General features: G+C 33.7%; 2 protein-coding genes across 5 annotated transcripts in view; one reads left to right on the top strand and one right to left on the bottom strand.

Moving 5' to 3' along the window:
- LOC116352039 (hybrid signal transduction histidine kinase E) overlaps window positions 1-6230 on the bottom strand; it is a 30276-nt gene extending 24046 nt beyond the window's left edge. Inside the window, exons 1-2 of one of the 3 annotated variants that reach the window (XM_031784247.1) lie at window positions 5418-6230; window positions 4665-5218 (exon numbers count right to left, since the gene is read on the bottom strand). The gene's annotated coding sequence lies outside the window, so the exon portion shown is untranslated. The remainder of the gene's footprint in view (window positions 1-4664; window positions 5219-5417) is intronic. The other 2 variants (XM_031784248.1, XM_031784249.1) reach the window with 2 other exon arrangements.
- Window positions 6231-7671: 1441 nt separating this feature from the next.
- On the top strand, window positions 7672-13198 carry LOC116352589 (type II inositol 1,4,5-trisphosphate 5-phosphatase). Of its 2 annotated transcripts, XR_004202301.1 has the most exons (14): window positions 7672-8597; window positions 8688-8868; window positions 8968-9289; window positions 9374-9547; window positions 9636-9798; window positions 9895-10073; window positions 10134-10343; window positions 10411-10546; window positions 10612-10701; window positions 11553-11993; window positions 12063-12264; window positions 12352-12585; window positions 12660-12940; window positions 13011-13198. XR_004202301.1 is itself a non-coding variant. In XM_031785308.1 (13 exons), exons 1-13 carry the CDS (start codon window positions 8514-8516, stop codon window positions 12827-12829), a joined length of 2586 nt encoding a protein of 861 aa, XP_031641168.1. In that variant the 5' UTR covers window positions 7672-8513; the 3' UTR covers window positions 12830-13197. The 2 variants fall into 2 exon arrangements, 1 of the variants encoding a protein (XP_031641168.1); XM_031785308.1 differs by having other exon boundaries at window positions 12660-13197.
- Window positions 13199-14130: the final 932 nt, after the last annotated feature.

The raw sequence follows: 14130 nt of genomic DNA, 5'->3' as shown, positions 1-14130 counted from the left end.
GCACTTGCATGCATGCATACACACACACACAATAGATATTCATTGTGCTACCGCCAACCATATCATTCCAATCTATCGAAACCATGATCAATTTGATTGTCGCACTATTACATCGAATAATTTTCATATTATGTGCAGCATTCGCTTTGTTATCGATACCAAATATACATATGTATACACCACTTGTATCAATTTTCAATACTTGACTTGTTTGCCAATATTTTCGCTGCATCTCTCTCTCTCTCTCTGTCCCCTTCTCAATGGCCCTTGCCAGCTCTCTCAATTAACAAAATTTTTATTCTAGCCAGAAATTGATGGCGCTTTCTCATTAATGCAAAAATTTGAAGCACGTACCAAAAAAAAAAAAATGATTAAGCATTACGCAACTATAGTGGTGAATTGAAATGTTTGAACCATTTAATTGTGAAAATATGATGAATGTTCGCTAAAGTCAAATTTCACAGAATGTATATACAAATTAATGAAACATCCAAAACAGCGATGACAACTGTTTTCATCTTTTTTGTCATGCTCTCTCTCATACCAGTTTCTTTTCGGTTGAAAAACAAAAGAGCGAAAAGGCGTGGATATTCACACAAATTCTTGTGAATATGGACACAAGCATATTTTTTATATGCTAAATATGAATAGTGTGTTAATTTAGGTATTATTCGCTACTTTCGAATGTGTCTTTGTTTAATTCAACGGAATCTAGAATGATTGCGGTTACGCGAAGATCGACACAAAGAAAACTGAAACAAAATATATTAAAAAAAACACCAAACCGGACCACAATGTTTTCGTTTAGCACACAACACAGTTTAATTGTGCGCGATTTATTGTGTTTAGACATTCCATACGTTAGTCAATAAAGTTGTATGGAAACGATTGCAAAAGATGTGGACGCTTCGCATTCTAATAAGTAAAACGAGTGCCGGCAAACAAAAGTCAAATTAACCACAAAATTAAATTGTTCGTCGAAGGTGAGTCATGTGTGAGCTTCATCGCATATAAAAATGTGACCAGTCAAAAAATAAATTGTTTTGCATATGTGATTCAACGTTGGACGGAGTGCTGACAAATATAAAAGACGAAAAACCTTTCAAAACAAAATAGACCGAAAACTTCGAAATATATATCTATGAAACATGAAATGAGTACATGTTTTTCGTGTAATAATTTCTTGGAATTGGACATCATAAAACAGTTACAATTATCCACGAAATGAAAACAGAATTACAACAACAACAACAAACAAAAGAAGCAACAATAATGTTTAAATTTTAACATTTTTACACTCAAGTTCTTTCTTTTTTATATTTCATAAATTGGACGACACGAGAAAAATAAGAGCAGCAAATCTTATGTTCAAAATAAAACTATCGGAATTTTTTCGTCAAGAGCATTGAAATATAAAAAGGTATATCAAGACAAAAGAAAAGGAGTCAACGATCGAGAATATTCGTCATTTTCGTGACAATCATACATTCAAGCAAATGCATTTTTCGTTTATTAGATTCATACACTTTTCGCTAATAATCGTTTTGTGTTTTCTCCCAAAGCAGTCTGTCTGTGTATGTGTGCCACTTTATCGAATACTGAGGACGTTGCCGTGCCGATCACCGTCAAACTTAACATTTAATTTGTTTGAGATTTGGATATTGCACATAGACCTATTGGCAAGGTATTGGTGAAAGAGTGATATTTATGGCCTTTTTAGCATCTGTATGTGTTGCTGTTATTTTATTTAAGCTCACAATCGATGCCCGTCTTATTACATATTTTTATTGGCGTTTATTTTCAGTATTTGTTGTTATTGTTCTTGTTGTTATCTTTCCCTTAATTCTTAAAGTTTTATTTTTTTTCTTCGTCGTTTTGTGTGTGTGTGGTTTAGTATTTCTTTTTAGTTCATCTGTTTCTCAGCTTTCGGTTATGAGGTTGTTGTTGCTGTTGTTCTTGTTATTTTTGTGTGTGTGTGTGTGTGTGTGTTTTTTTTTCATTCGTACATGAATTGAGCCGAGCTGAACGGCACAAAACAGTGAACAAGCGGGCTCGTTTCTATAGCCGAAGCATTTAGTAAAAGTAGAAGGTAAAGTAAACATGAAAGAAAAGATAATCAAAAAGAAGTGCAAAGAAGGTGAAAAATTGTTTGTGTGAACAAGGATGAGAATGTGTTTCGATATGTAGGTAAATGTATGCGAGCTCTATTGATGTTCAAAAAGGAAAATATGCGCTTTGGTTTGATATAGAAGAAACCTGGTTGGTTTTTTTTAATTTTAAATTTACTATTCCTTCGAAATAAAATGGGAGAGAGACAACGAGAGGGAGAGAGAGAAAAAAGAGGAACGAACGAGAAAGAGAAACGAAGAAGAAGCAGAAAAAAAGATGTGTAAATCATGCAGCCACATCACTTTCGTGGCATGTATTCATTCGAGTCCGTGTGTAGTGTTGTTCCCATGAATACAGATGCATTCGTATATGCATTTATTGCTTTAATGGCCAACAACTATGTACTCATACACCTACATTTTTTTGTGTTCAGTTTGCTTGCTTCTTTTTTTCGTTCTCTTTTTCTCGATCGCTCTTTCTTTTTTTTTCTCGATTCGCTCCTCTTTCGTGTGTAATGAAGCAATGGGCGAACAGACGTACGTGTACGTACGCAATGAATGCGTTTCTCACTTCGGGAGCATTTGATGTAAATGCACACGACCAATATTAAAGAAAATGGTCTCACGAGATTTTTTTCCTCGTTGTGTGTATTTTGTTTGAAATGTGAAACGTATGTGGTGGAAAAACAAAAAAAAAAAAGAAAATTTTATGTAGAAAAAAAAAACTGGTGAATAAGAGGCTTACGCATAATGAATATACGAACTTAGAATGTTGTGTGTAGTGTATTGTACATCTACTTTGCTACACCGCACCGATATATATAAGCGGTGAAAAAAAAACACAAATACGCATAAACTTCAATATGGACAATTTGTTGTACAATGTACACGCATCCATAGAATGCATACAAATCTCTCGGTGTATGTATTATATATATACATTCGACTCCGTACTCGCATCTCTCGGTGACAACACACACTACACAGCAGCAACGATTTTTTGATTAGATTTTGAAGTACTTTTTCACGTTATTATGTCGTCACTCACACATCGAAAATTGCTAGAAAGCACACACAGCACAGGAAAACTCTGCGTAATACATCATTCCTTCATTTTGCAGGCGTTTTGTAGGGGGATCTTTGACGAAAGGAAGGAAAGGCACTGAATTTTCTACACATAGCGTGAACGAGAACGAGTGAGCGTGAGCATGTGTATGCGACGGAGATGGAGCGAGAGAGAAAAGGGAAAAAAATGCACGAATTCAAATGCTTTGGAGCTGTGTGACTGCCGTTTTTCTGAAAAATTACATAGTTTCTATTCTCGTTCCCCAATATCCTCAATACTGTTGCTGTCTTAACACACAAAAAAAAAGACCGACCGAAGTTTGTGTGCTTTTTTTTATAAATGCAAATATCTGAGTTGCAGCAATACAAGCAGCATGAAGCATTTTAACGTATTGACCTGTGTATGTATTGATTCGAGTGATTGTTTTCGTCAGTCAACTAAACGTGAATACAAAACACAACGACGACACACATTGCCACAAACATGTACATGCACATAATCTTCGTAGAATATTTCTTTTTTTCGTTTTTTTTTACTTCTTCTTTTATAATTCCTTCTCTCAATTCTTTTCTTCATCTTTATAACGAGTTTGTGTGAGTGTTGTGTGTGCTTCCTCCGCACAACAGCACCATTTATATGGCATTTTCTCTTCGTGCCATGAAACTTTGGAGCTCTCGCTGATTTAAAGCCTCGAAGAATGTAATGCATACTTTTCTCTCTATCTCATTCTGTTATTCATTCGCCGTTTCAGTGCGTCTTTCACAAAATCAAGAGAATCGGTGTCTCTCTCTGTGTTTGTGTATATGTGTGGCTGAGAGATAGATAGTAATAATAATAATAAAAAAAAAAACGAAGAAATACAAAATCAAGTAATGTTTTCAGGTTTGTATTGTTGTTATTATTGTTTTCTTTGTTGTTTTGTATCATCAATACGAGACTTTATCTCGTTCATCTCGCAACGAATAAATGCTACTTTTCTGAGACAGAAAGTCTTCAACATTCCAGTTTCAGTTGCCTCCGCTTGTATTCTTTCTTCTTTTTTTATGTATGTTCGCTTCATCTTGTCCACATTTTTAGCCACAAAGACAAATAGTCAAAAGATGCGCAAACTAAAAATTCCAAAACGTTTAGCGACACCAAAACTTCCGAAATGTTTAACGAAAATTAATTGAAAAAAATTTGATCTCGTTGCTATGATGCAATTTACTCGATTTGATATTCACAGTTGACGAATAAAGAAAGAAACGAAAATATCTTTTTTGTTCTATTCATAACAAGAACAGAAAACAACAACAAAATCAACCACAGCCCATAAAAGCAATGCAATGGATATTGTTTTTCGGTCACACATTTAAAGCGCACACAGCAAATCTCAAAATTATTGAGCGTCGAATGGAAATGAATGGTGATGTTGGATCACAAATCATTTACGGCAACCCGTGAAATTTAAATATAGAAAAGCAATCGATAAATTGAATAGATATACGTACATGAAGCAGCATATAAACCATTAATATTTGCGATGCAATATCAGCTTGTTAAAACACTTCACTATTTTAAACTCTAGTGGAAACACAATAACATAAAATCGTTGCACTATTTTATCTCGTTTCGTTGAGTTAGTATGCGTATTACGCAAATGTTTGTCGCCACCAAATTCTCCAGATTTCAGTTCAATTTAAATGGAAAACCAAAAACAAGGTGAAAAAAAAACGAAAATCAGGAATGCAATTGAAGAGAGCTGCACGAATTAACGGCAATAAAGTTGAAAGTGTTGATGTATTGAACTGACACAACGATTTCGTTGTCGTTGTCGTCGTTGATGGTTGGTTGATTGGTTGTTGTTATGTTTTGTCGTGGTCGGATGATGATGGTTGCTTCAGAAATGAAAACTCTGCAGCTATATTGTGGGCCAAAATCTCAACTCGAGTTTCATTCACCGTTTTGCCATTGGCATAAATAATTTTCAATTACTCGATTCACGGCACTCGCACAAATCGTGTATGAATTTCATAACTAAATCTTTAGCTGGAATCGTTATATGCTATGAATAATGTTTAAGATAGATTAGTTACAATATGTATTTATTTTCCGTGAATAGTGATGAATCGGCCGTAGAAAGTCGATAAATACTAATCAAAAGGATGATGATAGGTTAACGTCAGTGATAAAAGACAAGAACACTTGCACAAAAATGAAAATCAAATAGAACTTTAGAACATTTGTGCCCACAATATACACACATTTACTATATCGAATGCATATGATGATTCTCTTTAGTTTTTTTTTTCTCTTCAATTGGACATTTATCGAGTGTGTGTGTGTGTGTGTGTGTGTGTGTGTTTAAATTGTGTATCGGACAGCAATCTCTTCCCACATTTTCTAATTCATTCTTGTTTGGTGAGATTACTTTTTCTTTCTCTGCTTGAATTTATCGCAATCATTAATTGTATAAGAACACCACACACCACACCAGTCAGTATATTGGAATTACAGTCACTGGTCGCGGCAACACCAAAGCGAAATTTTCGGTCGGATTTGTTTGCGTTTTGTCTATTTTCTCGCGTCGACTAGACCGAAATATTTTCTATTTGTGTCTCACTGCAAAAGTCTTTGATTCCTCCTTTTTTTACTATTTCTACAACTATTACTACTGCTATCACATCACAAACTCGAACAAAAAAATAATAATATTGTTCTCACTCAGTAATACCGAATTCACAGTCGACACTCTTTTTTTTTCTCTTTCTGTCGCTTTCACGATTCATATATAGTACTTTTACTTTAACATTTTGCTTTGTTTATTTTATTTTCGTTTTGTTTCGATTTTTGTGATTTGTCGGGATTTTGGTTTTGTTCGTACATACAATTTTTGCGATAGGTAACACGACGTTTTTAACTCTGAATTACGTTAAATTGTGAAAACGAAAAATAACAACGAAAAAATAATAATAATGGAAGGAAAAGAAATGATTTTTTTTCTTGTGGCTGATGGCTGTTCTTATATATTGTTGTTGTATTAGAAAAAAGCGACGCGCGATACGATCGATACAATGAATTGCTCGCAACTAACTCAGTTCGAGACGAAAGTATGAGAGTGAACTGAAAAGAATACAAAAATGCAAAGAAAAATCTTTAGCGCACCGAACGCACTACGGTTTGCCATTGAATTTATGCAACAAAAACTTGATTACAGTCTTCTACCTCTGCAATGCGTCAATGTCTTGACTTTTTAGAGAGAAAATATTTTGAGAATTTGGAAATTTTTCGAAAGAAAAGCAATCGTTTTCGATGAACATGGTGAGCAAACGGATCGCATCAAATGCTAAAGATTTCTTCCATTTTGGTATGGATGCTAACACCAACACTACATACAAATGGGTCCAGTAAAAGCACTCATGTACACAGGCGCAGTTCAAACGATAGCGGCTGCCAACATAGAATATATGTGCTTTGGTATCGGTTCCTTCTCTCTCTCTCTCTCTCTTTTTTTCATTTGTATTTGTGTTGAGTTTGCTGTAAAATCCTCCATTTGTAATTCCAAGCGATGTCGTCCATATTGAATTTTCATTGTTTGTGACCGAAAATATATTTATATCCACATCGAGTACCATACACAACTATCACCGTGCACCGTGCACTGTGCATGGCATCGAAAGCGAAAGAGATAGAGAGAGAAAAAAAGCAAGCGAATACTTCTTAAGAATACCTAAACACTACTTAAAATTGTACACTTGAATGCATCCGCAACTCTTAAATTTGATTGCATCTTTTTTATTCATGAACATTTCCACGAAAAAATAATGCGTCCATATAATTTTTTTGCTGAATAATTGATAACAATTTTCAAAAAAGCGAAACCATCGACATTTTTCAAAACGAATTGAGTTTAGAAAAACATTCTGTTCTGATTGTGTTATGGCATAATGTCGTTAAGTACGTTGAGTATCGAGCATAGAAATCTACTGATTTGAACATTTTTTCGCACATAAATATGTGTATTTTAACTTGAAAATCGTTTAAAAAATTAATTTAAATCAAATTGAAATTCAAATAGTTTTGAAAATATGCATAATATTTGTAGAAGAGCTTAAAAAGAACAAACAAACCAACGCCATCTCGTTGGAAAACTTTTATCAACAATATGCTCCATATGCAATTCATTATGCCATTCCATTGAGTGAGTACAATCGTGTTTTTTTTGTCCTTCTGTTACATAAAATATTCATCAAATCAATATCTACATATCATATTTCTGTTATGCGATAGCCAAAATGTGGAAAAATGGCATTGAGATAATGTATGTGCTTCGCTATGTGTGTGTGTGTGCCATTTGAACTGGGCTAGAATGTAATGTAAGATTGACAGCAATGACAGTTTCAACGATATTCATTGACATTTCCGTGGCACACACTCACATGACAGACCATAAAAAAATCGTACATTATCGTGTGTAAAAGTTGTACAAACAAAGTGCATACAGTGACATTGAATTGTTTCTTGTGACAGACGTGAATTTTTCATCGTTTTTTTCTTCTGTTTCTTCCCTTGTTCAAAGAATTTCGCCGTTCGTCATTCACATTGTGTGTGTATTAAAACAGTATCAGTTCGGTCGTCACACATTTCTCTTGGCCGAATTTGCTTCTGATTACACACCAAACCCTGAAAACAACCCGAAAACGGACTGAATAACAAAATTTAATTGAAAGATGAAAAAACCAAATGCATAGAAATATGAGCTTAATCGATAGCAATCAAAAAGTAGTACACATATTCATTGATGCGAATGTTATTTGATTGTAATTAAAACTGATTTTTCCGCGCAAATCAATTGTCAAAGTTAAACAAAACATTGAAGTTTTCAAGTGGGTACTATGCCATACAAAACTACCGATAAAATCGATTGTGAATGAAATAGGCGGATCAAAAACAAAAAGAAAATTTATTATATTATTTTAAAATTGAAATGGAAATTTTGTGTTTTTAATTGTATATTTTGTGTGTGCGTATGCATGAGTTTCGGCAATTTTTTGTTCGGTTGTTTGTTTCCAATGATTGTACACATTTTTCAAACTTACCTATCCACCGATCAGAACAATTAATTAATTAGAAGTTCTGTTCGTTTAGTATTGACGTATATCTTGGAATGCAAGATAGGTGAAATCGGTTTTTTGTTTTTTTTTTTGTTTTTCAAAACGTATGTACCCACAAATCGGCATCAGTTCAACTCTTTACTCATTTACAATTGAGAATTATTAATACAACGTGATTCGCCAACATACAACAAACAACATACGCTTAATTTGTCAGTTTTAGATTATTAGCAATTGCGCTTGAACATGAATTTCGATAATTTAATTACGGAAAATTTAGTATTGAACATTGTTAAAGACAAATTACGGCATGATGAGAATGTTATATCGGTAAGTAAATGGATTGTGTTCGGGTGTGCGCGTGTGTATCTTTGTGCATTTTTCTTGAACAGTTTTTGAGCATTTTTAATTCAATTCCAGATATGTGAAACTTATCAAATAATAGGAGGAGAATACAAAAATCGTTTACTCGCTCTCGTTGCCCACGGTGATACATCGGCAATTTTTGCATTTGCGTCATCTAAATGGCCACCAGAACTCTTTTCCGATCTAACAATTGAATGTGTTTACCCGCTAAACGAACAGTTTATGTTGGATACAAGTTAGTTATACATTTATTATAACCCTTTCTCTCTCTCTCTATGTGTTTTGGTTGTAGAGTGTTCGATAAGATAATCGTTTCTTGTTGTTGTATTTTTAGGCTCATCGAGTAACATCACTGAGTATCAATTCAAAATACACTCGTCACAAGGCCAATCCGTTTATTACTACTATCCATTCAAATCGGCGCATGCAAAAAGTTTTAGCAGTTTTCATGAGGATTGCAAAGCAATTTCAGCTAGCATACCAAAGATGAACGATCCGGAACATTTCAAATGGACACAAAAATATCGACGCGAAGATCAATCGGCCATTGATCGCAACATCGCCGATGGTACGATTACGTTGCAACGACGAGAATCGAAATTTCGAGAGGAACTCGAACGACGCGAATTCGAATATATTGTTCATAAAGATTTCACGTATGATCATAACGTTTGGTGTACAAATTCGAAATTGATTGTTATCATTCATTGATGTGTTCGATATCTGTTTATGTGTTACAGCATTTATACGGCCACATGGAATGTGAACGGGCGACCATGCGGTGATATTGAATTAAAACCTTGGCTCTCTGCAACTGAAAATCCACCCGATATTTATGCGGTTGCATTTCAAGAACTAGACCTATCACCAAAAGCAATTACATTCAGTGAAAATCGACCGGATCCCATTTGGATGTAAGTAGCTGATGGAATAAATGTTATTATCTAACAATGACAACATTATTATCAATATTGTGCAAAATACAATCGTTTGTTTGGATAGACGAAGAATTATGTCGAGTTTGAATCCAAATGCAATCTATGAAGAGCTGGTGTCGGTACGCTTGGTGGGCATGATGTTAACGGTTATCGTTCGTCAAGAATTACGTAAAAATGTGTTGCGGTATTCAACGCAAGCAGTCGGAACGGGTGCACTGAATTTTATGGTACAATTTGTTTTTCTGTTTCATTTCACATTAATCGACCCAAATGCAATTGTGACTCATTTATCGGAAAATTGTTCATGTACAACGAAATTGTAGGGAAATAAAGGTGGAGTTGGTGTGAGTATGCAAATAAATGAAGCATCCATTTGTTTTGTAAATTCCCATTTGGCCGCACATTCAAGTGAAATTGAACGAAGAAAAGAAGATCATGATGAAATCATTCGTCGCATGCAATTTGAATATGGTATATCACGCAGGTCGATCGATGAACACAAGTAAGTTTCATTTGAATTTGCATTCTTTTTCCAATATGAGCCAACGGTTTTGTTTTTCAGCCATATATTTTGGATTGGTGATTTAAATTATCGGCTCGTCGATAATCCACCACGTTCGGTGTTCGATGTCAATTTTTCAGAGATTATTAAACATGATCAGTTGTATCAGGAAATGCAACGTCGCCGTGTGTTTTTGAATTATACCGAAGGTGCCATCAATTTTCGGCCAACCTATAAATATGATCCGGGGACAGATGAATGGGATAGTAGGTGAGAATTTGACTATTTATTATTTCGATGACAAATCCAATCTTATCGTCCGATTTTGCGTTTATAGTGAGAAAAATCGACCGCCTGCATGGTGTGATCGTGTCTTATGGAAGGGAGAACGTATTAGTCAATTGGAGTATAATAGCGTGATGTCATTACGTTTGAGTGATCACAAGCCCGTTTACGCAATTTTCTCAACGGGGGTAATTTTGGAATTTTTGTATTTTTTTTTAACACAATTTTCAATCTGCATTTCTTGGATTTCCAGATAAAAACTAAAGACGAACAAAAGTACAAACGGGTTCACGAAGATGTTCTTAGGGGAATGGATAAATATGAAAATGATAATCAGCCACAGGTTGGTGAAATTATATTAATATCAAAAACAAATTAACAACACTTATTTCATTAGCATGCGTAAATAACAACACGAAACGATTAAATTTGTGTAGTTTGTCTTTCAAATTCTATGTAGATTTTTTTTAACACTCTTTGTCTTGAAGATTAATAACAAATTTCAGTAGTTTGATTGATTTAAAAAAAATCTTCTGCAATGACTCGCTCATTTCATAGTTAGTACGACTTTATTTCCTATTTTCGTTTCATTTCATGACTTTTTTGTTCAAATAAAAAATGCACATCTTCATATACAAACTATGACTATAGTCGGAATGTAGTATCGAGGCTTTGAATTCGCATAATCTTGATTTTGGATTGGATGTAGCCGCCGCACTTTAAATGAACTCATAGAAATTATTACATTTAATTTGGCTATTGTATAGTTTTAAGTCTTAACATTTAAGACATTTTTGATACTATGCTAAATATTTCGTATCACTTTGATGCATGATTTCCATTTACCATTTACTGTGCCATATATACTATGTACATATATTATGTAAATTCGATTTTGTTACTCGTTACTCGATGCCAATGTGTTTAAACAAAATCATTGTAAAAAAATGAACTCAATAAAATTGCTACGTTGCACTTTTTGTTACTCAAAAGTATCTAACATATTTCCCTCATATAAAATAACATCATTTTAAAAATCGACTATTCCGATAATCGCCTCCAAAGTAGTGTGAATTTTGCATCTGCATTACCGACACCGATGACCAACTTTTTCGAACTTAACATCTCAATATATTCAAACGTTACTCATGAAATCCATTATTGATTTTACATTTTTTTGTTTTTTACATTTAGATTACTGTGGAAAAAACCGACATTGATTTCGATATTATGCAGTTCAATGAATCATATACGCGTGATATAACTGTTGCCAATAACTGTCATTTACCAGTTCGATTTGAATTTCGCGGCAAAGAGGAAAACGGTAAAAAGATTTGTGAGCCATGGTTACATGTGGAACCGACTCATGGTGAACTCATCACTGGTGACAGTTTGAGTATTCGTTTCAAGATCTTTATCGATGTGCATCATGCGTGGCGAATGCATCGAAAACAAAAGACCAGCAATACCAAGGTTCCGTTGGACATATTGGTGTTGCATGTCGAAAACGGACGTGATATATTCATAACAGTATTGGGTGAATATCGGCCCAGTTGCTTTGGATTTTCCGTTGAAACATTGGCACGATTACCGCAACCAGTATATGAGCTAGATCTCAAGGATTTACTCAAAATTGTATGTATTGATTGAAATTTATGATGTAAAAATTTGTTGATTTCACAATGTCATTTGATTTTGAAATAGGAAAGCGATCTAAACAGTAGTTATTCATCGTCTGTGTACAAAGTATTGAATATTCCACGGGAAATTTACCAATTGGTCGATTATTTAAATCGAAATGGATTGAGAACGCCAAATCTTTTCACCGTCGAACGAAAGTATGCCACAAATCCACTGATTAATGATATTCGAGATTGGTTAAATCTTTGGTCACCAACTGATTTTCGTACGTATTTATAATTATACTATTACTCAATTAATGCCCATTTAAATGTAATGTGTTTATTTTTTTTTTGTATGTGTTAAAATATAGCCGGGAATCCATACACCGCCGCCGAAGCTCTACTAATGTTACTTGAATCTCCACCTGAACCATTGGCCAGCCCCATGGAAGAAGAGTGTCTGTATGCCGAATCATTTGATAAATGTTGTGAAATAATCAAAGTATTATCCGGACCCAAGAAAAATACATTCTTATACATTTGTATGTTCTTGAATGAATTGCTGAAGTTCACCCCACAAAATCGTCTTGAATCTATAAAACTTGGTACATTTGATTGAGATTACATTTTAACCAAAAACATTTCAATAATATTTGGATTTGATTGATTTCATTTTTAGCCACAATATTTGGTCGCGTTATGTTGGATGGCCATGGGAATTCATCCAAATCAATATTTCGTTCGTTAACCGAAAAAGATCGCGACGAACGACGAACGGCTTTTATGCACAAATTTTTATGCAATGATATTAAAGATTTTGCCCGTGATGTATTAACAGCGCCAATATAAATCTAAATAACTATTCATAGAATCTGCCATCACCTATAAAACAATCCAGTTCAAAGAGAAAATGATTAAGAAGTCAAACCCACGATAGTCACCTCAACCTTGTAAATAGATGTAAATAAATCTAGTTAAAATTGAAAAACAAAATCCAATTTTACCACCCAATTAATGTTCCCTTCATTAGATCCATTGTTATTTGCTTCATTGGCGAATTGTCTGTCGAAAAAAATACCCACTTTCTGGTATCATTACTAACGGCACTAAAAAAAAATTCAATAAAAATTTGAAATACCTTTTGTAAAATTCCAATATTATTCTACTCAATGTGAAAATATTGTCTTGTACTTGGACTCGATTTGGAAACTTCTTCATATTTAGTATTTCGAAAATTATAAACTAATCAATTTGATTCAAACGAAAGATAAACAAACAGAATTATCGAAAAGAAAAACAATAAAAATTCACTTCTTAAAATTGATAACGTTTAAACATTGAATTTTATTTAATAAAAATGTCAACCGATTACCAAATCATCTTTTTTCGTATATCCCTCTAATCTGAACATAATCAAAGCAAGTGTATTAAGGAATGATTTGCTCTCTGATAGGTAATATTCGCTTTTCATTGAAAGTCTGGATGCTTTTAAAAAATATTCGTTTTTTAATAGTTACTAAAAAGCTACTGCAACATAATTATAATAGATGGCGACACAAGCTTGTCTCTTTTGTATCGAACAAAGCATAAGTTTTTACTTATAGCTTTTGTTTTTTTTTCTTTAACCGAAATTGTTCATGATTTTAACGAAGAATGCTTATGAAAAATGGACTACTTATTTTTCGGCGGTATTTCAAATTATATAATATAGAAATATATCCCAAAATCGGAAAACGGAACGAGATGATGAGATCAAGTGATCAATTTACTAAAATGAGTAAATATTACTTATGTATACATAACTAATTGATATTCGATATTTTCAACTTCACCGACGTGGTGCACCATGGTAATAGTATATTCAAACTTCGAAAGCACATAGCTCATGGAATTCAATCTTGCTTTCAATTTGAGGTGAGTCAAAAATGTGACTATTTGTATTTAATTCGATTGATTGACAAGAAGAGCGCCTTCATGTTTATGTCACATAATTTGATAAATGTTGATCAATATTTTGTTCTGTCGAAATCACTGTTCTTCAATTAACTATAAAAAAAGTTCGAAGTCGTTCCAATTTCATCAAAATTGGACTATATTTGGGGGTCCAATGTTGCGTATGCAAAACACAACAAAGTCAATAATTCGGCCGT

This window comes from Contarinia nasturtii, unplaced genomic scaffold, assembly GCF_009176525.2.
Source record: "Contarinia nasturtii isolate CC-2019 unplaced genomic scaffold, AAFC_CNas_1.1 Cnas_scaffold_187, whole genome shotgun sequence".
NCBI lineage: Eukaryota > Metazoa > Arthropoda > Insecta > Diptera > Cecidomyiidae > Contarinia > Contarinia nasturtii.
The sequence above is the reverse complement of the archived record's forward strand: the minus strand, read 5'-3'. Positions and strand labels throughout refer to the sequence as shown.

Coding starts and splice junctions, on each gene's coding strand:
- LOC116352589 (XM_031785308.1), top strand. CDS start 8,514: ATGAATTTCGATAATTTAATTACGGAAAATTTAGTATTGAACATTGTT. Junction 8,869..8,967: donor ACAGTTTATGTTGGATACAA/GTTAGTTATACA, acceptor TTGTATTTTTAG/GCTCATCGAGTAACATCACT. Junction 9,548..9,635: donor CGACCGGATCCCATTTGGAT/GTAAGTAGCTGA, acceptor TTGTTTGGATAG/ACGAAGAATTATGTCGAGTT.